This window comes from Dermacentor variabilis, chromosome 7 (assembly GCF_050947875.1).
Source record: "Dermacentor variabilis isolate Ectoservices chromosome 7, ASM5094787v1, whole genome shotgun sequence".
Taxonomy (NCBI): Eukaryota; Metazoa; Arthropoda; class Arachnida; order Ixodida; family Ixodidae; genus Dermacentor; species Dermacentor variabilis.
This window is the reverse complement of record NC_134574.1, coordinates 147,458,570-147,485,851: the sequence shown is the minus strand read 5'-3', so window position 1 is coordinate 147,485,851 and position 27,282 is coordinate 147,458,570. Positions and strand designations below refer to the sequence as shown.

The window sequence follows — 27,282 nt, the reverse complement described above, 5'->3', positions numbered from 1 at the left end:
CACAGCAAGTATGGAGAACTTGCATGCGAAAACGGTCGAAACATGAGAAAATATCTTGAAATTCGTGACGTCAACCCTAAAGCCTATACAGTATACTCTAGTCACACCTACCGGCACTCAGGTTTCGGTGCGAAATTTAAAGGAAAATTTTGGCGATTTTTTCCGACAGTAACGAACCTTTCCCTGCCGATTGAATAACAGAGTGTTGAATAGTTTACCAGTCTAAATCTGACTAGTGTTGCTCCTCCATCATCAATTCGCCAGGCTATTTTATATTGCCGAGGTTTTGCAGCAGCTTTCGTAGAAAACAAAAATAAATGATTTTTCAATTAATATAAAGACCGTGGCAAATCATTAAAAATTAATGTACCATGATGCTTGACAACTTCAAAATAATCAATACGCAGCCTTCTGAACGAGTGAGCATTCGTATATTGTACAAGCACTGACAAAAAAAAATGTAATTTCTGAGCTTTTTTCGCATAAAGCATCGCCCACAGAGTTACCCACAAAATTTCTATACGGAATTCTGGTATTCGTGTCTAAGGAAGCTACAACATAGCCTCCGCATGGCTCCAAGCATGGAGCTTCAGCCAGCATGGGAATCAGGATGAGTACACGGTTTTGCCTAGACTTCGTTCTTCTGGCTTCAAGCGGCTTTGTGACTTAGCACATTGATCGCCTCCATCAAAATAATGCGGCGTTACGAACTCGACAATTCGCAGTGATTATGCGTGTACGCAGTCTTTTTTACCATCTATTGATTTAGAAAAAAATTATGAATGCTTCAAAATTTGGGAATGTAAAGATAGATACATCGTACAGTGAACGAAGCCACAAGAACTCCGTAAAGGGGCACTAAAGCAAGCCACTGAAACAGTTTAGAGGGGCAAAAATTGTTTTCGAAAACTCTGTAGTCGTTAATTTCAAAATATTATAGGTTATTAGAAGGGAAAATGAGGGTCAATATTTCAGTTTTTGAATTTCACGCCGAACGCTTAACGCCCGGCCCGGTACGTCACTGTGAAGTCATGGATTTCAATTCTTTTTTTTCTTCTGTTTCATATTTAGGTCGCGTTGGCTCAGTAAAAGTTCCCGAAACTCGCCAAGTTCAATCTTTGGTTCCTTTAGAAAACAATGTAGCCGATGTTTAACCACTAAAGAATTAACTAGACCCTAGGAGACGCTGTCAAAATCCATGACGTCAGCTGCAGCAAGCTGGTGCTGGAACTTCAAGGATACGTCGCCAGCCGCGTCTTTTCGTTATTGCACTTTTACTGGCTTATCAAGCGTCTCATCGTGGTAAGTGTGGTGTTCTCGATATTGTAGAAGGGTAGTTTACCGACACAGAATAAATAATTAATTTTTTTCTCTTCAGTGTCCTTCTAAGCCACAGGCGCGAAGATCAGACAAATCCATGTGCTATATAACTATAGTGTACTAGATTCACTATAGTGCTAACAATCATTCCCATGGTCGCTGAACGATCGCTAAAGCCCCTTAAACTTCGTAAAGTAGTGACACTCTCCTCCTCCGGCTTTACTCCTCCTTGTTTCTCCTCTCTTTCACGCTCCCTCCTCGACCGTGGCGCCGCCTACACTGCTCGAGCGTAGCAACGGCGCCAACATGCGCTCCTTGCCACTCCGTAGATGCCTCTCGAGCAAAAATGGCGCTGATGCACGGCGCGAGGGCCCACGTGATGCTATTAGGCCAATAGCGACGCGGCGTCGGCCTCGGCCAGAGCGCACGAGGAGGAGGCGGCATTCTTCAATGGGTGGCACTACTTTACGAAGTTTGTGGGGCTTTAAACGATCGCAGCGCCAAAGCTCCCTCTATAGTGCTGGACAGGAAAGACGCTGCACTTGCAACTGAGTTTATAATTAACTCGGTTGCAAGTGAGCGTCTTTCCTATCTAGCCTTTTTTTTTCTCGTGCCACTTCTGCTCTCCCCTTTGAAAGATGTTGAACAAACGAGCCTAACTATTCCCTCAAGTAATTTTTGTAGAAAACTATGCCATCACCAGCCACCACCAAGATGGCTTTCTATGGCAAAGATGAAGCTCTTGTAGACGATGTTAATTATCCGAGACCGGATGTTCAGGCACTGAATGCCGTTATAGGTGCATATAGCAATCACTTAATCACGTAAGACACTTATAGGTGCGAAATACTTTCCTTTAGGTCTCTTGTATAAAGGCTCAATTAATAAAAAACTTCCGCTGAGCATCTTCAGATAAATTATGGTTTTCTAAAGAGCACAGCTCACTAAACACCTGTTGGTTAAATTCACTTCATTTAGTCGATAAAGTGGAATGAGGCAAGTTGCGCAGGGTACAAGATTTACGTGAAATTTACTGTGACTAGACACAATGAGAAAATTTGCGAGGGAAGTGACAAACAAGCACCAAAGCAATACTTCGACATTTCACGTTGCACCTTTTTTCACCGAATATTGGTTCGTATGCAAAAAAAAAAAAAAAAGACTGCCAATGCACCCCGTACAAGTCATAAACCAGCGAAGCTGAAATGTGCGGCCCCGATGTTTATCGCTGAGTTAATTCCGACGGTTTATTAAACTGTTTCTTAATTATTGGTTACGTCTTCTTGTTTCTTAATGAGGTTACGCACACGTTCGGCTTAGGTTTATTATAGTGTTTACTTGAAATCAAGGCGTGCAATGAGCGGTTTGTGTTGATCAAGCGGCTTCATCAGTCTTGCTGAATTACGTTATGCATTTGTTTCGTAATGCGTTATCCATAGTGTTTGACTCAGTTGTGCAGTGTAGTTACCAAGTGACACCGGTGCTGCACATTCCATTTAATTAAAGATGGGAACACATTTTCGAACCTACGGCGAAGTCGGAGACTGCTGTGCGCGTGCTCTGCTGCGAGAGAGAAACAATATGTCACTATCGGCGTAGCCAATGACGCGCTACATCTTTACGGCGAGAGAGAAACGACGTCACTATCGGCGCAGCCAATAGCGCGCCGCAGCTTCCGCAGGAGGGTTTGCGAGCGTTTCGCCTAGCCATATAAAGCCTCGTTGTAAACGTATTTCTTTAATTATGTCATCATGATATAGCCTTAACCCCATTACCTTCTCTGTCCTTTCCCTGCAATAATACGTAGATTTCTATGCCTACGCAACGAGAAATTAGTCCGCCCGTCACGTAAGAGGAATGCAATGGCTCATACCTCCGCAGTACGGTTTCTGTGGTCGGACCACGAGTGTTTCGCCTGGCGTATACAGCGTCGCTGTAAAAAAAAAAAAAAAAGAGAAAGTAAACGCTCAACATCTAGAGATTAGGGGCACGTATTTGTGCTTCGGAACATTCGATGATCCAACGGCGTCTGGCATTACAGAATTTTCGCCGATCGGAAGCTTTCACAGCTCTTTCAGTAGTAGAAAGCTGGGATTTTTGCCCGAAAAGATCGAGCTAACTGTATTAGTAACTGTGTCATTAGGGATAGCGGGGAAACTTTCCTGAAAGTCCAAAATGAGCCCCACGTTCAGAGTCAGAGTTGCGCTCAAGCAAACAAGTTTCTTGGTGATGCTTACCTTGAAGATATATCGTGTAGTGCCGTTTGGACGCTTCTCACAACGAAGCTCTCGTCTGGTGCAAGGCTGTTACGCACTTTGCCTTTACACCGGCGAAGCATTTGTGGTAGCAATCGGCTGCCTTCAGTCTAGTTCCTCAGCGGGTGATGACATTAAAAACAAAACAAGGCGAGGACAAAACACCGAGAAAGGCATTTTTAAGCTCTGAAAATCCAGCATAGGCACCAACATCAAAATAGGCACTCAGTAGCGCAATAAAAGTGCCACTAAAATGTTTCTAGACTGAGTTCACGCATAATCTTAATTGGGCACGATGAGAACTTTTTGTATATACAGTGAAACTTCAATATAACGAACTTCAATATAACAAAATTCTCGATATAACGAAGTATAACTTTTCATGACCTCTTGTCCATACAAAAATGTATTTAGAACGTCGATATAGTTAAGTGTGTTTGTATACAACTTCAGTATAACTAAATTTCACTGCCACCACAAAGAAATGCAGAGACAATACATGGAAACTTCCGCGGTCGCAGATGGTCAAATGATTGAATTACAAGCGGCTGCTTGCAAACGCATCTCTCAAATGGCGCGCCGCGCGACAAGAACGACCGCCGAAGTGGAGCCGCATCATATCATATAAAATCGGGGGGTTAACCCCTTTCTTCCCGTTTATGTAAACTCCAAGTGCGATAAGATCCTATCGCGCACCGCGCGCTTTAGGCGCGAGCGAAAGTGTGCAAGGGTGAGACAAGAAAGATGGTGGCTTTACGAGTGCCGCCTTCCTGCGAGAGCAAGAGAAAGAGGGGAGGGGAGCGGGAGCTCGCGGTCACGTGATCAAGCGCGCGAGGGGTCGGGGAGGGGGCGGAACGGGGGAGGGGGTAAGTAGGCGCATGCGCATTGCTGTAAACGCGACTGAGCACGTACGCAGCCTGCTTTAGATAGTCTGCCGCGTGTGCGGAGAGCGGGCGTGCCGGAGACGGCGTGGCACCACGTGAGCTGTCTTCCCGCGCGTTTAGTATTGGAGGATGCGCAATCTAGGGTTTCGGTGACCCGTTGGAGCGAGAGGCAGACGAAGCATTCGCTGCCAGAGCTTCTCCCGATAGCGTCGTCCCAGTGCGGGCGGCGCTATCAGCCGCGGGGGCGGAGTGCACGCGAAAGCGTGGCTCGCTTCGCTTAATTCGTGCCGCCGAGAAGATATCGTCGACGTGCGTGGCGTGAAACCGCATCATTCGTCGTCGACTCCCAACTTTATCAAAATGAACTGTTTTCTCATTCAAACATGTTTAGTTTTTTTTTTCGATTGCGCTATAATTCGGAAAATTCCGCGGCCCCTTCCCGTGCAAGATAAATCGATCGGCGACTGTACTTATTTGCATAAAAGGTCGAATTTCAATAGAACGAAATGTCGATATAACGAAGCGAATTGCCGATTTTACCGACTTCGTTATATCGAGGTTTAACTGCATATATTTTATTTTTATTTAAAGAAACCTTAAAGGCTCCTAGAGACATTGTGCAAGGGGGGAGAGTACAATCAAAGATTATAGCATACAATAATTAGAATACATGTGTGAATACATATAGAAAAAATACAGGGTAAGAGATGTGCTAACAACAGTAATATAGTATTACAATATGTACAATATGTTTCAAGTTTTTTTTTTTGTTGTTGTTGTATACCGAAAGCAGACACACTGATGCCATATGAGATCCTTCAGGCACATTCAAGCTGTATGTTGCAGCTTTTCACCCGGACAACCCCCAGCAAGCTTGTCGGAAAATAACAACATTCTGTATTCTGTAAAGAAAAAAAAAACGTATTTCCTTAAAGGTGCATTTTCTGCTGATCACATTAGTATGGTTAACTTTTGTCTTACATAAACTTTGTATTCAAATACACTAAGATTCATTATAAGCTTAGCTGAAAGCAAGATTTAAGGGCTTTCAAGGTCTAGAAAATGGTAGTTTCGCAATCAAAGGACCTTTCAAGGAGGGCTATAAACCCTGCGGTTACTACAGGACAAAGACATGTCCCATTGATCTCCTAATAAGCCTCTTCAAAGTAACGTGAACCTATAAGAGCTATATTTTCAGTAAAAAGAAAATCTTGACCCTGTTTGCAGGTGGTCCACGACGCGATCCGGCTTGCTCGGCACCTGTGCGTATGCATACCTGCATTCCGGGCGTCGAGACCAACAGCTCGGCACACTACCGCTTCGCAGATTATTGCCTCCCCGTGGACAGTGGTTACTGCCTCATTGGCCAGGGCTTCAGCTCCGAGCAAGAGTGCATAGATGTGTGCAAAGGTGAGCGCTCCACTGATCACAAGTATTTTTCGGCTTCATCATGTGAACATTCTCGGGTAGCTGGAGGTCACTTTATTTTTTTTGTAGCGACAGCTTACGTAAACTATGCCAGCTCGCGACATGTCTGTGCACGTCCATCTATTCATAAGACACACCACAAAACTACTTTTCTTTTTACAGGGAAGCTGTTAAAGGGCAACTGCAACGAAAGTTTACACTAGATAAATTTGATATAAATGACTATGATATACCAATAAACCCATCTTGGAAAAGCCGCACAGCTGGCAATTGTATAGGTTTTTTAGCAACCTTTAAACAGCACCTAATCGGACGATGCATGCGCCTGGTGGTGACGCTGTGACTTAAATCTCAGCATCGATGGCAGGCTTCGGCTTTACGAAGAGAAAGCTTGCTTGTACAGCTTCACTGTCTTTGAAGTATGAGCTGCTCGGCATACATCCGAGGTTTTTGCTTAATCATATATAAGATATTACACAATCTGGCCTGCTCAAGTGGATTACCTGAAGAGGCAGGAATTACTTGCACGACAAGTGGAATGGAATGCTCCCCACATGGGAACGCCAATCCCCCTTCTCGCATTGGGTGACCAAGCAGTATGTGCCATACGCACGCAAACCACCCCCCTTCGCCCTGCTCCTACTTCACGTGCACAGATGTCGCCTGCGAAATGTGCACCTCTTCTGCGTGTATAGTCACCTTTGTTATCCAACACAAGCCGTGCATGCTCTGTGTGTCTGCACGTATGTACTATTCGTGACTGCAATAACCACATCACCACATGTGCAGACGAAGGCACCAACCCGGCCAAGTGTGAGAACAACAACTTGGTCGTGTGCAACCTGTCGGCACACCTATACCAGGTGGCGTTCTTCCGGGGACACTGTGAGCGGCGAGCGCACATCTGCCCGAAATCAGTAGGGTTCACCAGCATCAGCCACTGCACTCGCATGTGCACAAGGTCAGAAACACTTTGCGTGTATCTCGCCCCGCATGCTCATGCAGTGTAAAGAAAACCTCGTTAAGAAGTAATCAGAACAGAAAAGGTACCTCGTTATACGTGGCATTTCGTTAAAGCGGAGAGACGCTAAAGAGCCGTGGTAAGGCGGGATACGCACTCGAGCAGATCTCGTCCCGCATGCTTGTACAGTAAAGAAAACCCTGTTATAACGAACTCTTCATTATATAGAAGTCATCAGAACAGAAAAGGTACCTCGTTATAGGTAGCATTTCGTTAAAGCGGAGAGGCGCTAAAGAGCCGTGGTAAGACGGGATGCGCACTCCAGCAAATCTCGCCCCGCATGCTTGGACAGTAAAGAAAACCCCATTATAACGAACTCCTCAGGGCATGAAATGTACTTCGTTGTAAGCGGTATTTCGCGAGAGCTGAGTAGCTCTAAAGAGCCACGTAAAGCGGGACACGCACTCCTAGAGTGAAGGAGCTCATAAGACATATATGCTGAAACATCTTTGCGCTCTTGTGGTGGGGACATCGCAGTGTAGAAATTCCGCTGACAGCCATGAGTAGCTGCTTCAATCTTCTACTGGTCATCCGTCGCATGATACAGTTAGGCTCAAGGTGCTGCCGTCACATGGTGACCGTCACAGTGCTACTTGCCTCTTCTGGTTAATCAGCGGAATCGTCATAGGCCACTGCTTGCGCTTTAGCATGCAGTACAGTGTGGATTTCCCATTTTTTAACTTGACATGGCACAAGTGTGCTGCCACTGAACCTGCTTATCGCTATCGTGAACCACCGCGAGGGAAGCACATCGATGACATAAATTGCATAGTCAACGCCTGGATCACTGCCCTGTTGCCTTTTATGTGGCAACACACCCTGCTAGATTCTGTTTGTTTGTACAAGAAATCTACGAGAGCCTTGCAATCACTACGTGCAAGCAGGCATGTCACATGGTATCTTTTCTATTTCACAGGCATCTGCAGTAAGTGAAAAAGCACTAATACCTAATAGATAGAGAGTTAGAAACTGTTTAAACGGACGTTTTGCAAAGTGCTCTACACCTTTCTAATTGGAATTTTCTGTCCAACTTCATTGCTTCCGAAGTTGGTTAATTAATCTTGACTAATTATGTAGTTACAAATACAAAAATTAGTGTGACTTACTCCATACAAAAGTCAGCAACGTGCATTTGGTGCATCAGCATATTCTTAAACTCTGGCTAGAGTTAGCTGGAACACCCAGTATACTATGCTTAGAGTTTACTACAATAGCTTTTCAACAAACCCGTTTAGGTTTAGTTTCCGTGGAAGTGTGTGCGTCATGACAGCATGACACAGGGAGTCACGTGGGAGCAGAACATTGTGACATCATGGCTAGGGGTATGTGAATATTCTAAACTTTTCAATAACGAATCCAATAGTCGCTATTCAAAAATATGAATACAACAGAACCTCGTCGATATGTTCTTGTTAACTTTTCAATAAAGAATGCAATAGTTGCTATTCAAAAATACGAATACAACAGAACCTAGTCGATACGTTCCTGTTACGTACATTTTCCGTGCACCAAAATTTGCAATCGAGAACAGAAAAAACTTGCCCAATAAAGTTACGCTCATTTTTTACCAGTTCATACATTCCTGGAAAACAGATGCGGCCCTTACAAGAGTCATACCGTAATCTTAGGTACGATAGCTGGACTATGAAAAATATATTTTTTGTCCCTTAAATTCGAAGCTTGGCGAGTAACCCACATGGGATTCCTTTGTAGCTCATTTATATAATTGTGTGAATTACGATTTTCTTTTCAAGTCAAAAGTTCTTGCACCAATGCAACCGAAAATTATTGAACCTCGTGGTATTACATGTACCATCGCTACTTTCAATTGCAGTGAATTCATCACGTTCCCAGTGCCTACCCCCCAAAGGCAGCGAAATGCTGCCTCTGTTGCATGAACTTGTGCCCACGTGTTGGTGCGACATCATGCGAAGAATGCCAATACGACATGTTGTCTTCATAAATACCTTTGTTTTGTTTTTACACAGAGCGCATCGGGTGTCTCTGCAGAAATCATTTGCACCTCAATACCAATTAGCATAGCAATTGTGCCCAATCCAAGGAAACACTTCTTCAGAAATCCCTAAAGTATTGCAAGTTCAAGATCCTTGTGTTTCTAACAATTTTCTGAAAAAGTACCTGCAGGTATGCCATTATGTTATGACCAGCCACACACTGAAGGCAAATGAATTTTATGGCAGCATCACAATGTGTCATTTCCATAACACACAAAGCTTTACTTCGATCCTGGCATCGCCTTCATCATTCATAAACAGGCAGTATTTAGCGCAAAAATTGTGTGTTGAACTGATTTCTGTGAAGTCAGTTGGATGTAAAAAAGAACAAAAATATAGTTAGATTTCGTGCACGGCATTGCTTTGTTTTGAGACCACCGCTAAATTTTAAAAATTAGCTCATTTACAAGCTTACAGTCCTGCTCCAAGTCTAAGAACTCTGTAAACTATGCCCGTTGGATCATATGAGCTGCCAAAGTTATTACCATTAATTTGGCTTTAAAACATGCCATTATTTCAAAATTATTCTATTTACAAGACTTGCCAATAAGCTTAATGGCCTTTAAGTGCAATTTAAGTACACTCTGTCTCTTGTGTCAACATAAAATCACCCATAAGACGTACTTTACATAATTTCAGTCAGCTTCCATTCAGGAACTATAAGCTGTCACATGCCGTGTCTAATCTATAGGGTGTATTCATAAATCTATTTACAATGTTCCCAGCTTGAATTTATTCTGGCTCCTGCAGTCTCCTAATTCTATGAATTGAAGATTTCACCTAACAAGGTGCAAAGAACTGCTTTCCATATTTTACATGTAGTTGAACAGGGGCCCTACTAGACGCTCTGTCTTTTTTTTCTAAAGAAAGTTTTACTTCTCAAACCCCAAGAATGCTGGTGTACGAAGACTTGGGCGCACATTAATGAACCCAATGTTGCCAAGATTAATCGGGAGCCCTCCACTATGGCACCTGCGCAGCTTTGGGGTGCTGAACCCTAATAAACAATCAGCTGATCAACCAGTCTTCAGTGCTAAACTCTAACAATCACTCAATCAGTAATCAATGCTAAACCCTAACAACCTACCAAACAATCAATCCTCAATGCTATATCCAACAATCAATGAACCAATCAGTCCTATGCCCTAACAATTTACTGACAAATCTATGCTATGTTATGCTAAAACCTAACGATCAACCAGCTAATAGCGCTCAGTGCTAAACCTTAACACTCAATCAATCAATCAGTAATCAATGCTAACCCCTAACAACCTCCTTAGTCCTCAGTGCTATGACCTAACAATCTACCAACAAATCGCCATCAATGCTAAAGCCTAACAATCAACCACCTAATAAGTCCTCAATGTTATACCCTAACAATCAATCAATCCATCAGTCCTCAATGTTAAAACCTAAACAATCAACCAACCAATCAGCCCTCAATTTTTTTAATAACAGTGCAAGGGCAACAGAGGGGACACAAGGGAGAACAGAGCGCTGGGACCTAAGTTCACAGCTGAGACAAAGCATTCCCCACCAGACCTCCTGGCTACCGTCAGGCAAGTTTCCCAGCATGCTTCTGAGCAAGAGTATGAGTGATGCATAGCAAGACAGTGTCCAGTGTTCTGTTCTCTCTTCTGTCCCCTCTACTGTCCTTGCACTGTTATTCAAACTTTAAAGCATGTTTCACCAACAGGGCCAATCCTACACCCAGTCCTCAATGCTATATCCTAACAGCCAACCAATCATTGAACACAGATTATCATCCAGCGAGGTTTTATTAAAGCATCAAAGGTACTTAAACTGTGACCCTAGCATGCACATTGTTGTCAGTTTTTACAACCACAGACAACTACTTCACAACTGCTAAGTACTAACAGAAAGAATAGGTGCGACAAACAAGAGTAGGGACGTCCATTTGAGGGCAAACAAGACAACTGTACAAGTAACGTGACAATCACAAGAGCTTATTTACAGAAGGTTCTTGCTATCCAGGGCCTTCACTATGAATTGTGTAGCTGAAGTTCTTCCTTGGCCTTCATCACTTCTTGCAGCTCTGTCGCCTTCTCACGTGCGCGCATGACGACTTGCTCTGGAATCTTCGCAAGTCTGGCAACATTGAGTCCATAACTTTTCTCAGCAGCGCCAGGCTGTAGACTGTACAAAAATGTCACTGCATCTGAAAAAAATAATAAAAAATTTTGGACAAAGTTTGCACTGCAGCCAATACAGCTTGCCAATACTATGAGGTATTAAGAGAAAGCTTTATCCTGGAATGTGCTGCTTAAATGTATGGGAACAGAAAAATTATTGCTCAGTATCCCCTGCATTGAATTTAATTAGCTTTATTGCAGTTAAAAGAAAAATTTTTTATCTTAGTTACTTCAGAAGCAGATTTTTTTTTATTAGGCAGCCAATACGTTTCTATCTTCAAGAGGTGGAGCGAGTGCCAAGACATCACAATGTTCACATTAAAACCGCATGACAAATGCTTGTGTCGTTCATCTGTTCACTCATCTTTGACACCTCCTCACTCTCGCGTTCTCTGCTCAATTCAGCGTAAACGTTTTTACTGCGATAGCAATTATATGGACACTCCAGGTGCATGTCTGCTGTCGGTGGCGCCGTGAGGTTCTGTATAAGTCCAAGGGCAATAAAATCTTCGTCGCGTGCCGTATGTTGCGTGTGCAAGTGAAAGCGTGCGAGGGTGAGCTGGCAAACTCGGTTCGTTCTCGCATGCACGAGCGAGGGACGCAGGCCGGAAGCATGCCCTCTCCTGTTGTGTATGAGGCGGGGGGAGTGAGGCGAGGGAGGAGGGGCGTTCTTCTCCGGCAGCTGCTAGGGTGCCTTGATGTCCTCCTCACCCGCTGCTCCGTACAGAGTGGAGATAACCACGGCGTCTACTAAAACGTTGGGCATGCAGTTTGCGGACACCGTAGTGCACGCATTGCCAGCACTCGTGTGTCTTGAAAGCGATCTGCGACGTGGCCAAAGTGCGCGTCAGTGCGAACCTCATCTTCCAAGCGATCTGCGATGTTTGCAGTATGCATGGTACTGGCAGCTTCGTATACATTGTGCTTGCGAAATTTGTTCCCGTTGAAGCGGGAGATGCACAAAGGTCAATTCGCTTGCTGCTGCTGCGATTCCTCACTCAAGCATTGTGACAGCGTGTTTGTCAATTTAGTGAAAACACGTTGGCGGGCTAGTTGGTGCGCTAGTTAGCTTAAATCTATGATAGAATATCTATGTGCAACTGAACAAGGACGTAGAAAGAAGCACACACAACGACAGCGCTGTCTCTGTGTGTCTGTCTCTTCCTACGTCCTTGTTCAGTCACACTTACACATTCTATCATTGTTAATTTAGTTAGTAAGCAAATGTTTAGTTTATACGGCTGCTAAAAGTACTATCCTTACTTATCCACTAATTTGCTATCGCAATCGGTGCTTCACCTTTAGGGCGAAACGAAATTTTTTTTCAAGGCCATAACCTAACCAACCAACGCAAGCAAATGTATTGCTACACTGTTTGAAGAATGCTTTAAGCAATGTACAGGGTGGGCCATCACGAAAGAGAATGCCTATTTGTGAAATTAGTTTGCCAACCGTTTGCTTTTTTGGAGAAGTAAGAAAAACTATTGCGAGATGTATTCAAAAATGAAGCTATTTAGCTTTTATCAGTACATTATTTTCAAACTGACCAATCTGAATACCAATTAGATGTTTCTTGCACACTAAACACTTACGCACAACCCGCCAAGGTGGTGTAGTGGCTACGGCTAGGGCATTGCAGTGCTAAACTAAAGCGCACTCCATCAAACCCCGGCCGCATTTCGATGGGGGCATGTGAAAAAACCTTGGTTGTCAAAAATTTGGAAGACGCTTAAGCTGCACCTTTATGCTTCACCTTTAAGAGTGGAACAGGCTGGATTTCAAAGATCCCTAACTGCTTGTCTCGCTTCCTGGCAATTGCAGCTTTCTTACGAAGGCGAGCGCGATGTTGTTGCAAAGAACTGAGGGGAACGCACCGCTCGAAAAAGGGGTTTCCATGTAACAGAATTATGTTTTCTGGTAGATATAAACAAATTAAATTCCAATGCTACCATGGCTGTAGGTTGCGTTAAGGTTGTACTTTAAGATTTTTCTGACGTATTTTACTTTGAGGAATTCAATTAGTTCAGTAACGCCTCTGCGCCACGTGGGGGGCCTGCGTGGCTGTGGCTCGGAACGATTTTTCGTCAAACGACGTGAGACGTCGATATCGGATATATTGCGACATGGGGCCCTTAATGCTATTGCGTTAAAATTAATCCCAAGTCCCCCACTTTAGCATGCTTCATAATAATATAGTAGTTTTGGCACGAAAGACCCCAAAATTTAAATAAAATTTAAAACTCTTGCACATATATTTCAATGCCACTCAAGCACAGCCAAATGGTCAGATCAAGCAATTTTTACTTCGTTCATGAAACACTTGCAATCTTTGCTCAATTTCACTAAAAAGTTAAATCTAGACCAGCACCAATGGTGCTAAAGAGAATGCATGTGTCAGCAGGGGGTATTATCTGTGAAGTCATCTTTCAAGCAGCACAGATTTGCTTACAGTTGAGGGGATGTGTTCACGAGTTCAAATCACATGTTATGTTCCTTTTTTTTCCTTTTTTTTTTCTTTTAATGTATTTTCCTTCCTTTTATCACTGTACGGAAACCCCCCTAAAAAAAAAAATTATATATCCTCAATTATGTGTGGCCACACATGTGCAGGTCATAAATACCAGGTTCTCTAGCCGAGTGCCATCCATGCGGTATAACCGAGCTCAGATTGGTCCACCTTGACTGATCAAATAGGGCACCACTGTAGGTTAAATGAGGCGTACAACTCCTGCGGGACCCGCCGTGGTTGCTCAGTGGTCATGGTGTTAGACTGCTGAGCACGAGGTCGCGGGATCGGACCCCGGCCACGGCGGCCGCATTTCGATGGGGGCGAAATGCGAAAACACCCGTGTACTTAGAATTAGGTGCACGTTAAAGAACCCCAGGTGGTCGAAATTTTCGGAGTCCTCCACTACGGCGTGCATAATCAGAAAGTGGTTTTGTCACGCAAAACACCATAATTCAATTTTTAATTTAACTCCTGCGGGGACGGTAGAGTATCTGTCTCCAGTGCAAGAGGACCGTGATTCAAATCCCGGTGCCGCGCAATTCTCCACCGGGAAATACAAAAAAAAAAAACCGTGTGTTGAGAAAATTGCACAAACAGGCCTGGAGTGCGGCCTGATCCCGGTGACCAGAACCGGTAACGCACTCTCACCAGAGCAGGATTGGCCACCCTGGTGCAGTACTTGGCCACAACCTCCTATATGAATACAACAATCAAACCCCGGCCCTCAGTCCCCAGCAGCCGCGAAGCAACTGACTACGGCGGCGGTCGGATCTGTAACGCTGCAGAGGGTGCTAAGAATACCTGGCTCCGGACAGGCCGCCATTGGAATCTGAACCTGGCAACGTTTAACGTTAGAACGCTATCTAGTGAGGCGAGTCTAGCAGTGTTATTGGAGGAATTAGAGGGTAGTAAATGGGATATAATAGGGCTCAGTGAGGTTAGGAGGACAAAAGAAGCATATACAGTGCTAAAAAGCGGGCATGTACTGTGTTACCGGGGCTTAGCGGAGAGACGAGAACTAGGAGTCGGATTCCTGATTAATAAGGAAATAGCTGGTAACATACAGGAATTCTATAGCATTAACGAGAGGGTGGCAGGTCTTGTTGTGAAACTTAATAAGAGGTACAAATTGAAGGTGGTACAAGTCTATGCCCCTACATGCAGTCATGATGACCAGGAAGTCGAAAGCTTTTATGAAGACGTGGAATCGGCGATGGGTAAAGTCAAAACAAAATACACTATACTGATGGGCGACTTCAATGCCAGGGTAGGCAAGAAGCAGGCTGGAGACAAGTCAGTGGGGGAATATGGCATAGGCTCTAGGAATAGCAGAGGAGAATTATTAGTAGAGTTTGCAGAACAGAATAATATGCGGATAATGAACACCTTTTTCCGCAAGCGGGTTAGTCGAAAGTGGACGTGGAGGAGCCCGAATGGTGAGACTAGAAATGAAATCGACTTCATACTCTGCGCGAACCCTGGCATCATACAAGATGTAGCCGTACTCGGCAAGGTACGCTGCAGTGACCATAGGATGGTAAGAACTCGAATTAGCCTAGACTTGAGGAGGGAACGGAAGAAACTGGTACACAAGAAGCCAATCAATGAGTTAGCGGTAAGAGGGAAACTAGAGGAATTCCGGATCAAGCTACAGAACAGGTATTCGGCTTTAACTCAGGAAGAGGACCTTAGTGTTGAAGCAATGAACGACTATCTCATGGGAACCATTAAGGAGTGCGCAATAGAAGTCGGTGGTAACTCCGTTAGACAGGAAACCAGTAAGCTATCGCAGGAGACGAAAGATCTGATCAAGAAACGCCAATGTATGAAAGCCTCTAACCCTACAGCTAGAATAGAACTGGCAGAACTTTCTAAGTTAATCAACAAGCGTAAGACAGCGGACATCAGGAACTATAATATGGATAGAATTGAACAGGCTCTCAGGAACGGAGGAAGCCTAAAAACAGTGAAGAAGAAACTAGGAATAGGCAAGAATCAGATGTGTGCGTTAAGAGACAAAGCCGGCAATATCGTTACTAATATGGATGAGACAGTTCAAGTGGCTGAGGAGTTCTATAGAGATTTATACAGTACCAGTGGCACCCACGACGATAGTGGAAGAGAGAATAGCCTAGAGGAATTCGAAATCCCACAGGTAACGCCAGAAGAAGTAAAGAAAGCCTTAGGAGCTATGCAAAGGGGGAAGGCAGCTGGGGAGGATCAGGTAACAGCAGATTTGTTGAAGGATGGTGGTCAGATTGTTCTAGAGAAACTGGCCACCCTGTATACGCAATGCCTCATAACCTCGAGCGTACCGGAATCTTGGAAGAACGCTAACATAATCCTAATCCATAAGAAAGGGGACGCCAAAGACTTGAAAAATTATAGACCGATCAGCTTACTGTCCGTTGCCTACAAAGTATTTACTAAGGTAATCGCAAATAGAATCAGGAACACCTTAGACTTCTGTCAACCAAAGGACCAGGCAGGATTCCGTAAAGGCTACTCAACAATAGACCATATTCACACTATCAATCAAGTGATAGAGAAATGTGCAGAATATAACCAACCGTTATATATAGCTTTCATTGATTACGAGAAAGCGTTTGATTCAGTCGAAACCTCAGCAGTCATGGAGGCATTACGGAATCAGGGTGTAGATGAGCCATATGTAAAGATACTGGAAGATATCTATAGCGGCTCCACAGCCACCGTAGTCCTCCACAAAGAAAGCAACAAAATCCCTATAAAGAAAGGCGTCAGACAGGGAGATACGATATCTCCAATGCTATTCACAGCATGTTTACAGGAGGTATTCAGAGGCCTGGAGTGGGAAGAATTGGGGATAAAAGTTGATGGAGAATACCTTAGCAACTTGCGATTCGCTGATGATATTGCCTTGCTTAGTAACTCAGGAGACCAATTGCAATGCATGCTCACTGACCTGGAGAGGCAAAGCAGAAGGGTGGGTCTGAAAATTAATCTGCAGAAAACTAAAGTAATGTTTAACAGGCTCGGAAGAGAACAGCAGTTTACGATAGGTAGCGAAGCACTGGAAGGGGTAAGGGACTACATCTACTTAGGGCAGGTAGTGACCACGGATCCGGATCATGAGACTGAAATAACCAGAAGAATAAGAATGGGCTGGGGTGCGTTTGGCAGGCATTCTCAAATCATGAACAGCAGGATGCCACTATCCCTCAAAAGGAAAGTGTATAACAGCTGTGTGTTACCAGTACTCACATATGGGGCAGAAACCTGGAGACTTACGAAAAGGGTTCTGCTGAAATTGAGGACGACGCAACGAGCTATGGAAAGAAGAATGATGGGTGTGACATTAAGGGATAAGAAAAGAGCAGATTGGGTGAGGCAACAAACGCGGGTAAACGACATCTTAGTTGAAATCAAGAAAAAGAAATGGGCATGGGCCGGACATGTAATGAGGAGGGAAGATAACCGATGGTCACTAAGGGCTACGGACTGGATTCCAAGGGAAGGGATGCATAGCAGGGGGCGGCAGAAAGTTAGGTGGGCGGATGACATTAAGACGTTTGCAGGGACAACATGGCCACAATTAGTACATGACCGGGGTAGTTGGAGAAGTATGGGAGAGGCCTTTGCCCTGCAGTGGGCGTAACTAGGCTGATGATGATGATGATGATGATGAGGGGATGTGTTCACGAAGCCGACAACAGCAGGCCCTACGTAGGAAAGGCGACGCTTAATGCTTCTAGTGATTCTTAACTATCCAGAGATTCAAGAATTTTGAGACTTTTTGCTAGTTTTCTCAGTTTTTCTTTTGTAATGAAGCCGTTAATGCACTTACATGCTGTTCCACCTTCAAAGGATGAATGCAAAACACTCAGTTAATGAATGTATGTGCATTAATTGCACACAGTAATGCACTTGCACGTGTTTATATGCATTAACATAAATAAATGCAACAATATATGCATCAATTATGTGCAAAAATGCATTTACATATATTTGCATGCATAAGTGCATGCACTAATTACATGCATGGATGCCTTTGCACATGAAGCCTGAGCAAATAAAGATGAATTCAGACATACTCTCACTCAGTTATTAAATTTACATGCATTAATTATATGCATTATTAATGTTTACACTGATGCCAAGCATTAACACATATTTCCAGAAAAGGGACAAATGCAAGCCTATTCTCAGGTTCCTCTCCGCCACTTAAAATAATTTCACATCCCAAATATAGTTCATAGAGTCCAATAACAATGTACTCGAAAATAACATTGGTCCATGACTTACCTTCATGGTCCACATCAAAAGCTGTGTGGCAGTTCACAATGTTGTTGGGATATAAATTTTTCATCTGTGTAACTGGTGGGTAGTGCGTTACAAACAAGACCAGGCACCGCTTCTGTGAACGAAATGCAGACAGTCAGACACAGACTGGTAGTATCTCCCATAGTTCTCCGCATATAACCAGCACTCCTAATAACGGCGCGGAAAGAAATTTTTAATATAGTTCTAAATCTCAATTTCACTATAATAGTGTTTTCTTTAGTTGAATACACGCCTACAATGGCTTCATGCTTCGAGGCATTATGAAAGTAAACACCACATTTGTGCTTAATACCAGTAATTTCCTATCTACCGCTCCGCAGTGGAAAAAGTTCCACAATGAGGAATCTTTCACTTGCATGTTTACAGGTAGCCCTCCTTGAACACAGATTACTAGGTAATTCATACTGGTGAGGAGCTGTTCAATCTAAATGCTAAAAGCACAGCCTGGCAAGTGTGATTTATGTTGGCTGTCCAGTAACAAGCATTCTCCTGCCGGACTGGCAACGCCAGCGTCAGTGGCCGCAAGACTGACCGCCCGGGCTGGGCCGACTCGTGCAACCTGCCCAACGAGTTTGGCGACGCAGACAACCTGAGCCCGGCAATCGTGCACGAGACGCTCGACACCATGGCCAACCACATGCAGGCCGCCAGCAATGCGGCCAACGAGACCAAGCGCAAGTTCGTTGCGGGGACCTTCTCGGACTCGGAGTTTGAGCAATCAGTGGCCGACTACTCACAGCCGTGGCTGCCCGAGATGCCGACGAACAACTTCGAGTCCATGACCACAGAGGAGGTGTACCAGACGGTGCACCAGACGGCATGCACCGACCTGCAGTACTACGCAGTGGCCATGGAGCAGGCCATGATGGACCAGGCCGCCTACCACAAGCCCTTCCAGCAGCTGTTTGCCGACATGAAGCAGAGCATTGGTGAACTGCTGTGCGAGCTGTGGCTCGGGATTGAGCGCTTTCAGCTGGATGGAGGGCCGGACGTGCAGCATAATGTGATGCCCGACGAGTTCCGTAACATGGAACACGATAGCCAGCGCAACGTGCGTGACTACATCGCCCTGCGCGACTACGGACGGCTCACGCAGCGCATATACGAAGGTTTCATCTACCTGCGCGACCGCCACTGATGGTTTGCCTGTCGATGTTCGTGCGACACCCCTCCTTCCAATTCCTCTCTGTTCACGTGCTCACGCATGGACCATGGCAAAACTCGCTAGCACATTACAACTTGTGTGCGCATGCCAACCTAGCAGCAGCCTAGATGATAGCAGCCCTACATTACAGTACTACGCATACTATGCACCGTCCGTGGCTGCCCAAGATGCCGACGAACAACTTCGAGTCTATGACCACAGACGAGGTGTACCAGACAGCGTGCGCCGACCTGCAGTACTACGCGGTGGCCATGGAGCAGGCCATGATGGACCAGGCCGCCTACCACAAGCCCTTCCAGCAGCTGTTTGCCGACGTGAAGCAGAGCATTGGTCAACTGTTGTGCAAGCTGTGGCTCGGGATTGAGTGCTTTCGGCTGGATGGAAGGCCGGACGTGCAGCATAATGTGATGCCCGACGAGTTCCGTAACATGGAACACGATAGCCAGCGCAATGTGTGCGACTACATCGCCCTGCGCGACTACGGACGGCTCACACAGCACATATACGAATGCTTCATCTACCTGCGCGACCCGCCACTAATGGTTTGCCTGTCGATGTTCGTGCTGATTGAGACACCCCTCTTTCTGATTCCTCTCTGTTCATGTGCTCACTCATGGACCATGGCAAAACTCGCTAGCATGTTACAACTTGTGTGCGCATGCAAATCTAGCGGCAGCCTAGATGATTGCAGCCCTATATTACATCACCAGATGCGAGTCAGTACCTTGGCCTTGTGTTTCTTTCTTTCCATCCCTAAGAAGCTTTATCTCGGGAGTTCCTGTCTATCTACAGTCGAACCTCAATAATACAACGAACATGGTTGTACATGGTTGTACAACGAACATGGAACGAATGAAGCCCACTTTGTCAGACTGTGTTTGTCAGTGCAATGAATAAGTAAACAAATGCAGAGAAAATAAAGTCTGTCAGATGCGGTGCTGTTTTTTCCTGATGATGAGTCTAGGCTAGTTCGACTACGCCTTTAAAGGGGCCCCCCTGAAACACTTTTCCAACTAATTGTAGAATGGCCTCACTAATAAAGTACGTTGTCCCATGAATTTCATGCCGGCAATTTTTTTTAATATTACTTCAACTAAGAGGAGTTATTGCACTGATACTCTGCCTTCTCTCTCTTTTTCTCTCCTCTATTGCGCGGGAAGCTACACAGCGAAGAAACTGGAGGGCAAAGCCCCGGCCAAAAGTTGAGTGCAGCAGCGGTGAAAGGGCTCGTCACGGCCCCCTATGGAAGCTGCGGTAAACTATGCCACACAGCATGACGCTGCCATTTTGGAGGTCACGCAGCTACGCACAGTGTAAAGAAGAAATGATTTTTGTGTCTTTTTGAGATAGGAGACATATTTTTCATTTATTTAACCCTGAATTAGCAGTTATGTATTACAGAGAATGTTGTTGCGATCATGAAATCAACTAATAGCGTTAGTCGGCGAACTGCTATCAATCGGCTTTCGATAATAAAATTGTAGATGCAAGAGCAAGCGTCTGTTCATTGCTTTCGACATGACAGTGTAATTCCCTGCTGCACGCAGTGTAATGTTATTTGGCTCACATATACACAGGAGCCTCATAAACATCAATTTCATGTTTATTTTTTTACTGCGTTCGAAAAGTGTTTGCCCCCTTAACTACATCACTTCAGCATGCAGTGGGAAAAAGGAAATTTTTTAGTGAAATCGAGATGTATGCAAGATCACATTTTTCAAGTTCAAAGTGAGGTAGCCACAGGGTGCTAGACACCACTGTGGAGAAACACCATTCTCTCTCCATATGCAGATGCTATCAATGTAATTAAAGGCAAACTGCAACAAAACTTTTTTAACACAAAAAAGCCTAGTTTCAGATAGTGCAGGTATAAAGCAGCTTTCATGCAATATTTTGCACTTGAAATACATGTGTATGGTTCATAAAAAGCTTGCAGAAAGAAATGTTGGACAAAAAAATAAAGGAAAGCGTCACCATTGCCATTTGCCGACAAGGGCACAGAACTTCACTGCAACCAACACAGAATCTTGTTGAGGCACAGATGCCTCAACGAGACGTCAAACTTCACTGCACTTGACCTTTAAGCTGTTGACTAACACTGGTCTCCAAAACGTCAAACATGCTCGGAAACTTGCCTCTTCCACGATGTGACGAAGCGTGGCCCAGGCAATGGCTGTGCCATCGTGTGTGGCAGTGCCTCGACCCAACTCGTCCAAGATGACCAAGGAGTGGTTGGTGCATTTGTCCAGGATCTCCGTTGTTTCCAGCATTTCGCTGAGGAACGTGCTTCTCCAGCGAGTGATGTCATCCTCAGCGCCCATTCTGTTAATTGAAAAGCACCACAACAAGCTTGCAAAAGAACAAGTGCAAAAAACATTGTGCTACTACGAACTGGCACTGAGTAAGAAGTCAACAGAAAATATACCAAGGAAAAAATATATATATAACACATAGACACAACAGATACAAATATGGTGCTACGTACTTTGAACCGGCACTTACTAAAGAGGTAACAAAATATGTACCAAGTAAAAAATTAACACACACATATAACAGACAATTCTGTGGTCTACAGCTTGACAAGATATCATCTGGTCAGGTAAAATAATTGTAACAAAAAAAAGCAAATCACTGACCATAGTCGAAACATAACATTTCGAGACCTGTACAGATGCCTTTCTATAGGGATCCGTTATCTGTGTGGATGTTGAAACTACATCTTTGTTTACAATGGTCAGTGACATGCTTTGTTCCTAACAAGACTTCATGCAATCTTGGGTGAAAATGCAAGGTACCAGAGTTTATTATCCAATAATATAGACAGAGAGCTGATGGTCCTCGCTTTCAGAATTAATTTCTGCTGCTTCTATTCTCACGGACACTTGTGCCCATTGTGACTAATGATTCAAGAAGTCGCGAGCGTCTGCACGTTTCTAAGTGCAGCAACATATCATTACATCCAATACAAGATAAAAAAAACTCTGGTACCTTGAATTATTTGCGCTGCATTCGTAAGTTGCCTTTCAACAGCACTAAAAAAAAAAGCTACTCTTACGACAAGAAGTGGCTTGATAATCCAGAAAATGCGCAACAAAAGACAGTTGGCAACGCTGTCTTCATGTTCCCCCACCAGTGCACTATAACATCATGGATTTTGATGATGCCTGCTAGCACCTGGTTAATTTTTTACCTGTGAGTACGGACTGCATTGTATTTTAAAAGAGCCAAAGACTGAACTAAGCAAGTTTTGAGAACTTTTACTGAGCCCCAACAACCAAAATATGAAACAGTGTTGAAATCTGTGACATCCCACTGACTTGTCTCCTTCTGCGGAATCAACACGAAATTTTAGAAAATGGATTTCTGACTTTCGTTTTATTGTCTAATAATCAGCCTAATTCTGCAGAATTTTTTTAAAAAAGACATTTTCAACAAACACTGTTTAAGCTTACATTAGTCCTTCTTTTAGCGTCCTTTTAACCACATGAAGACAAGATTAACTGCTGTGCCTGCTTGTTAACTGGTCTTTATTTTTTTGCTGGGCACGTTCTGTTGTTAACTTTTCAGTAAACACCAGTTGGAAGCAACCCTGTGCTTATTGTGATTGTCTTAGTGTGCTTTCATACTTTTGTTGAGGAAAAGCCTAAGTTCACAATTCTTACAAAAGAACAAAAAGCAACAGGACTCTGTGCGTGTCGCCTTCTTTCCTTCCTTAAGAATTGAGCGCTAAGTAAGGCTTTTCCTCGCCGAAAGGATGTTTAACCACCCAGCCAGGGCAGCTACTCTGCTACAGCCATTTCACAAGTTTAATATTAATGACCAGCTTGCCCAAGTTCATATCCCGTTAGGCACAGCACAAGACTGATTTTTCCCTTGAGTGGACTGTTGAGATGCACATTTCAGGCAGCGTAGTCTGCTACATGCCGCAGTGAGGAATGGAAAAGTAGAAAGCAAGTTGACAGTCTAGAGCACTTTCTTTTCCTGCTTCGAATCTTCCCTTCTCCCTGAAGCATGTGTCTCAACATACACATTTTGCCTAATCATTCCTTCAGGAAAACCTTTCACTAGACCCTGCTAATGTTAGGACATAAACTAAGGGCAAACGTTAGGACCAGTCACAAAGTACCCAAGCTGTCACTCTTACTTGGTGGTGCTCGGATATTGAAATTTTCAAATCAGACCAAATCTGAACATGCATATTTGAAAAATGAAAGCTTGGAGTACTCAATTGAATACTGCAAATTTGCATACCGCATTCTTCTACCCATGTTTATTTTTCTATTACAGTCAAACCCTGTAATATCTAAGTCGTACCTGACAACAAAATTGTGCCTTCTTTATCCCTAAGATCTTTTAAAGCATACGTGCCATTAATGGCAAATACAATGTTGAGGTCTATGCGAAATAATCGGAAGCATGAGGTCTCTGACAAGCCAGAAGTAACAGTTTCCTGTCAATTTTGATTGCCTCTCAGCGGATTGCTGTGGCCATTAAATTACGGGGTTTTACGTGCCAAAACAACGATCTGATAATGAGGCACGCTGTAGTGGGGGACTCCAGAAATTTGGACCACCTCGGTTTCTTTAATGTGCACCTAAATCTAAGCACACAGGTCTTTTCACAATTTGCCCCCATCGAAATGTGGCTGCCGTGGTTGGGATTCGATCCCGCAACCTCATGCTTAGCAGCCCAGCACCATAGCCACTAAGCAACCATGGCGGGTGGCTAGCCATGCCCATTTGTAGCTTACGAACACCATTAAATTAAGAAAAATTAGTACTTTGTGGCATAATTAATAAGTAGCCATGCTATCAGTGTGATCACACTGCATTGTGATATTAGCTTACAGGCTGCAGGCAAGCCAAGCCATTAGTCAAAACGAGCATGCAAGTCTAGAAAGTGTCGTTTTAAGCTACTCTTGCCAAATATGTTACATCTTCTGCTACCAGAATACACACGTTGAGCTGCCAAGTGAACAAAGAGCATTCGCTTTGCTGGAATCAATATTGTCTTTGAACTTGCATTAAAGTAAAGCATAGCCAGATCACACATCTTATTTACTTCATTTATACTATAACTCGCTAAATCCATGTTCATTGTATTATGGCTCAGCAGTGCTATATAAGCAGGAACGTATCCGGTATATACTCTATATTGTCACATGTCTCCAAACAGGACTGGCAACGTTTAATGAGGACCCCAGCTGGTGCCTGAAAAACAACGGTGGCAGGACCAGGCTATCGAGTGGGTGGGGGTAGCACGCACATTTCTTCCTTCTTGTCCTTCCTACCTCTTCTTTTGTGCTGTCCCCACTAACGCAGGTGGCAATATTAGCCATTCAAAGCTCTCATTTTTCAAGCCTTCATATTTGATCAGAAAGCTTCATCACCACTGGAACAGCTCTATTCAGTGGGAAATTCGTCACACTGGCACCGCCATGAACCCTGACCTGATGTAGATGCCATCGATCAGGCTGATGGCTGCTGATTCGGCAGGCACGTAGGACCCGAGGTGTGCCATGATGACAACAAGGGCGACCTGGCGCATGTACGAGCTCTTGCCGCCCATGTTGGGACCAGTAATGATGCAACAGCGCATAGTCTCCTGGGAAAAAAACAACAAATGTTGCTCGTTACGAGAGTTCATGCTTGACAAATGGCAACAGCTTACGAAGTGCAGTCGGTGTTTTACAGACAGATTCCTCCTGGAATCACACTACTACGTTGTGGGTTCAGAAATGGTTCAAGGAAGTGAAAGGCTTGTTACAAGAGTAGCAGAATGAGCCAATTCACCATTAGGAGACAGTCGTCAATGTATGGCCAGCAATTACACCGGTACACAGAGCAGTTATGACAGTAACCCTTTCCTTAAACAATAAACGTTTTTCAATTCAATTCTTTTTGACAATGAGTGTTGCAAAAAAGCTTGCAATCATTCAGCTATGCAAGTGCAGTCAACCTCTGTTCAAGCTGTCAAGGGATGGAGATTCGGTGCAGGCATTGCTTTTGCAGGCATCGCAGGCATTGCTGCAGGGACCGCAGGACAATGATTGAAATACAAGATGACCAGGTGGCGTGCAAGCATATGTGCATTAAAGACCATGTTGACAATCTTCTGAATTTTTTTGCATTATTTCGTTGCCACTTCTTCGAACCTACAATGTTATTTCTGCCACAAAATGGTCTATCGGGCTAGTTGGTTGATTTCCATCTTGAAAGTTCTTTAAGCGCAACGATAGACTGTACGCGATAGAAACAACAGGACAAGACACATAATGGCAACCAAAAGATTATTGAAAGGGAGCACAAGTATATATACACAAAGAAAAGGGGGGGAGGGTGATCCAAAGCAAGACAGGGTTGACAAAAACCTACAGAAAATCCTGAATATTGAAAATATATATGGGCTAACTATCAAGAAAGGCAAATTCTTTAGCATGGAGCACGACATTTCGGCCTTTTTATATAAATTGGTGTGTCCTACACATGGCAGGAGAAAGAACAAAGCGACACAAAACGGCCGTTAGGCAGGCGTTAAATTACCACGACAGTTTCCCTTCGAAATGCATGTACGCCACAGTTTGAAGTCGGCTCACTTGACCATGCAATGCTGTGGTCCCCTTACACTGAGGTCAGTGTCGTTGCTCACGTACTGCTGCTGCGCGGAACTCAGCTCCAGCACTGGATGCCTCCCCTGGACAATTCGGATTGTTGCCGGATCCTTGGGCAGCATCTGTGGCCTGCGATGGCATTCAATATTGCAGATTGCAGGCTGCTGCCAACAGAAAAGCATTGCCTCTAACTATATGTGGTTTCACACACACCATGGCAGAGGTAAGCATGGGGCCCCGAGAAACTTCCAAATGCGTGCATCTCCAGTCAAGGTTACGAAGAAGTAAGTTCTTATTTTTTCCCCCGGAAATCAGTGTATGGGACATCTCTTTTATGCACTTTCGAAAAGCAGGAAGAAGCACCGTGCCTCAAGTGAATCTGCAATTTCACGTGTATGTTACAGCAAAATTAATTTGTAAGGTTACGATTATCTGCAAAACTAAAAGCGTCATATATGTGCAAATTTCTGCATTGGTACAGTACTATAGCTTGCCACTGTCTTTTTTACGTTCTAAATTTGGTGGGCTATATGAGTAGGCGAAGTCGGAAGCTTCCAGGGTCTGTGTTTGTCAACAATGACAAGCTGGATCAAGAACTACAGGGACTTGTGCGGTGAGGGACGGGTCAGCGGAGACAGTGCTATTCATAGCCCATGAGTTTTTAATACGCCCTGGCATTGTGTCTGTGGTGGTATAGAAAAAAGTTAAAATTATGGGGCTTATGCCAAGGGAACACATGGGCTACGAGAGACACCATAGTGAGCGAATAGCACTCACAAATTTTTTACCCCTTGGGATTCTTTAATGTGCCTGTAAATCAAAGTACATTTGCAGTTAACCCACATCAGGATGCAGCCATTCTGGTCAGGTGTCGAACCTGCAACCTCTTGCCCAATGGCAGAGCACAAGAGCCACCACGCAGACAGCACTGTGCCATGCAGACGTCTATGCGCAGATGGCAGTTGCTGTATCTTACAGCACTACAGCACTCACCTTCTGCTGCCGTCTGCTGCGGCTGAGAATAGACGATAGACAAACACACGCTGAACAATGAGGGAGTCAAGTCAAGGTCAAGTCTGACCTGCAATATCCAGCCTGGGAAGCAGTCTCGGCCAGGGACAAGAAGCAGTCCACCATGGCTATGTTCTTCACCGCCTGTTGGTAGTCTGTGTACCTCACACTGAGCTTCCTGCAAGCACAGTAACAACTATAACTCCTAATACTATATATCTTTTTCATGAACAGATGTTAAGTTTCTATGTAAAGAGCTGAATGTTACTGAATGCTGCCAAGAGAGACTAAGAAAACACCATTGAACAAGAAGGACAAGACAGGATCAACGCCCATCACCAACCAGAATATGACTGCATGTCTTGAAATACAGTCAATATGCAATGTGGTTCATGACTATACATGTGAAGTACACATGAAACCAGTTACAGGCACATCAAGTCAACAGACAATTTCTTTTTTAATTGAGACATAGAATTCATCAGGAGAAGAAGGCAAAAAGTGGATGAAAAGACAACATGCCGTCGATCGGAGGCGGGCCCCCATCTTCCCCGTTACATGTGCTGTACTTGCTTTCATGTACACTTC

At 44.3% G+C, this 27,282-nt stretch overlaps 2 protein-coding genes across 3 annotated transcripts in view; one reads left to right on the top strand and one right to left on the bottom strand.

The window, feature by feature from the left end:
- Positions 1–5,149: 5,149 nt before the first annotated feature.
- The window catches only part of LOC142588132 (DNA mismatch repair protein Msh3-like), a 38,597-nt gene continuing 16,464 nt past the window's right edge, over positions 5,150–27,282 (bottom strand). Inside the window, exons 13-19 of one of the 2 annotated variants that reach the window (XM_075699617.1) lie at positions 26,765–26,872; positions 25,698–25,812; positions 24,523–24,677; positions 21,209–21,395; positions 17,870–17,981; positions 10,899–11,102; positions 5,150–5,361 (exon numbers count right to left, since the gene is read on the bottom strand). In XM_075699617.1, the coding sequence (XP_075555732.1) occupies positions 10,927–11,102; positions 17,870–17,981; positions 21,209–21,395; positions 24,523–24,677; positions 25,698–25,812; positions 26,765–26,872 (853 nt within the window). In that variant the 3' untranslated portion in view covers positions 5,150–5,361; positions 10,899–10,926. Of the gene's footprint in view, positions 5,362–10,682; positions 11,103–17,869; positions 17,982–21,208; positions 21,396–24,522; positions 24,678–25,697; positions 25,813–26,764; positions 26,873–27,282 lie in introns of those variants that run through there. The other variant, XM_075699615.1, reaches the window with a different exon arrangement.
- LOC142588330 (uncharacterized) lies at positions 18,534–20,268 on the top strand. Its single transcript, XM_075699942.1, has one exon. The coding sequence runs from the start codon at positions 18,534–18,536 to the stop codon at positions 19,044–19,046; it is 513 nt and encodes a 170-aa protein (XP_075556057.1). The 3' UTR covers positions 19,047–20,268.

Bases quoted from the DNA above. Each gene is read 5' to 3' on its own strand.
- LOC142588330 (XM_075699942.1), top strand. From the start codon at position 18,534: ATGGCCAACCACATGCAGGCCGCCAGCAATGCGGCCAACGAGACCAAG.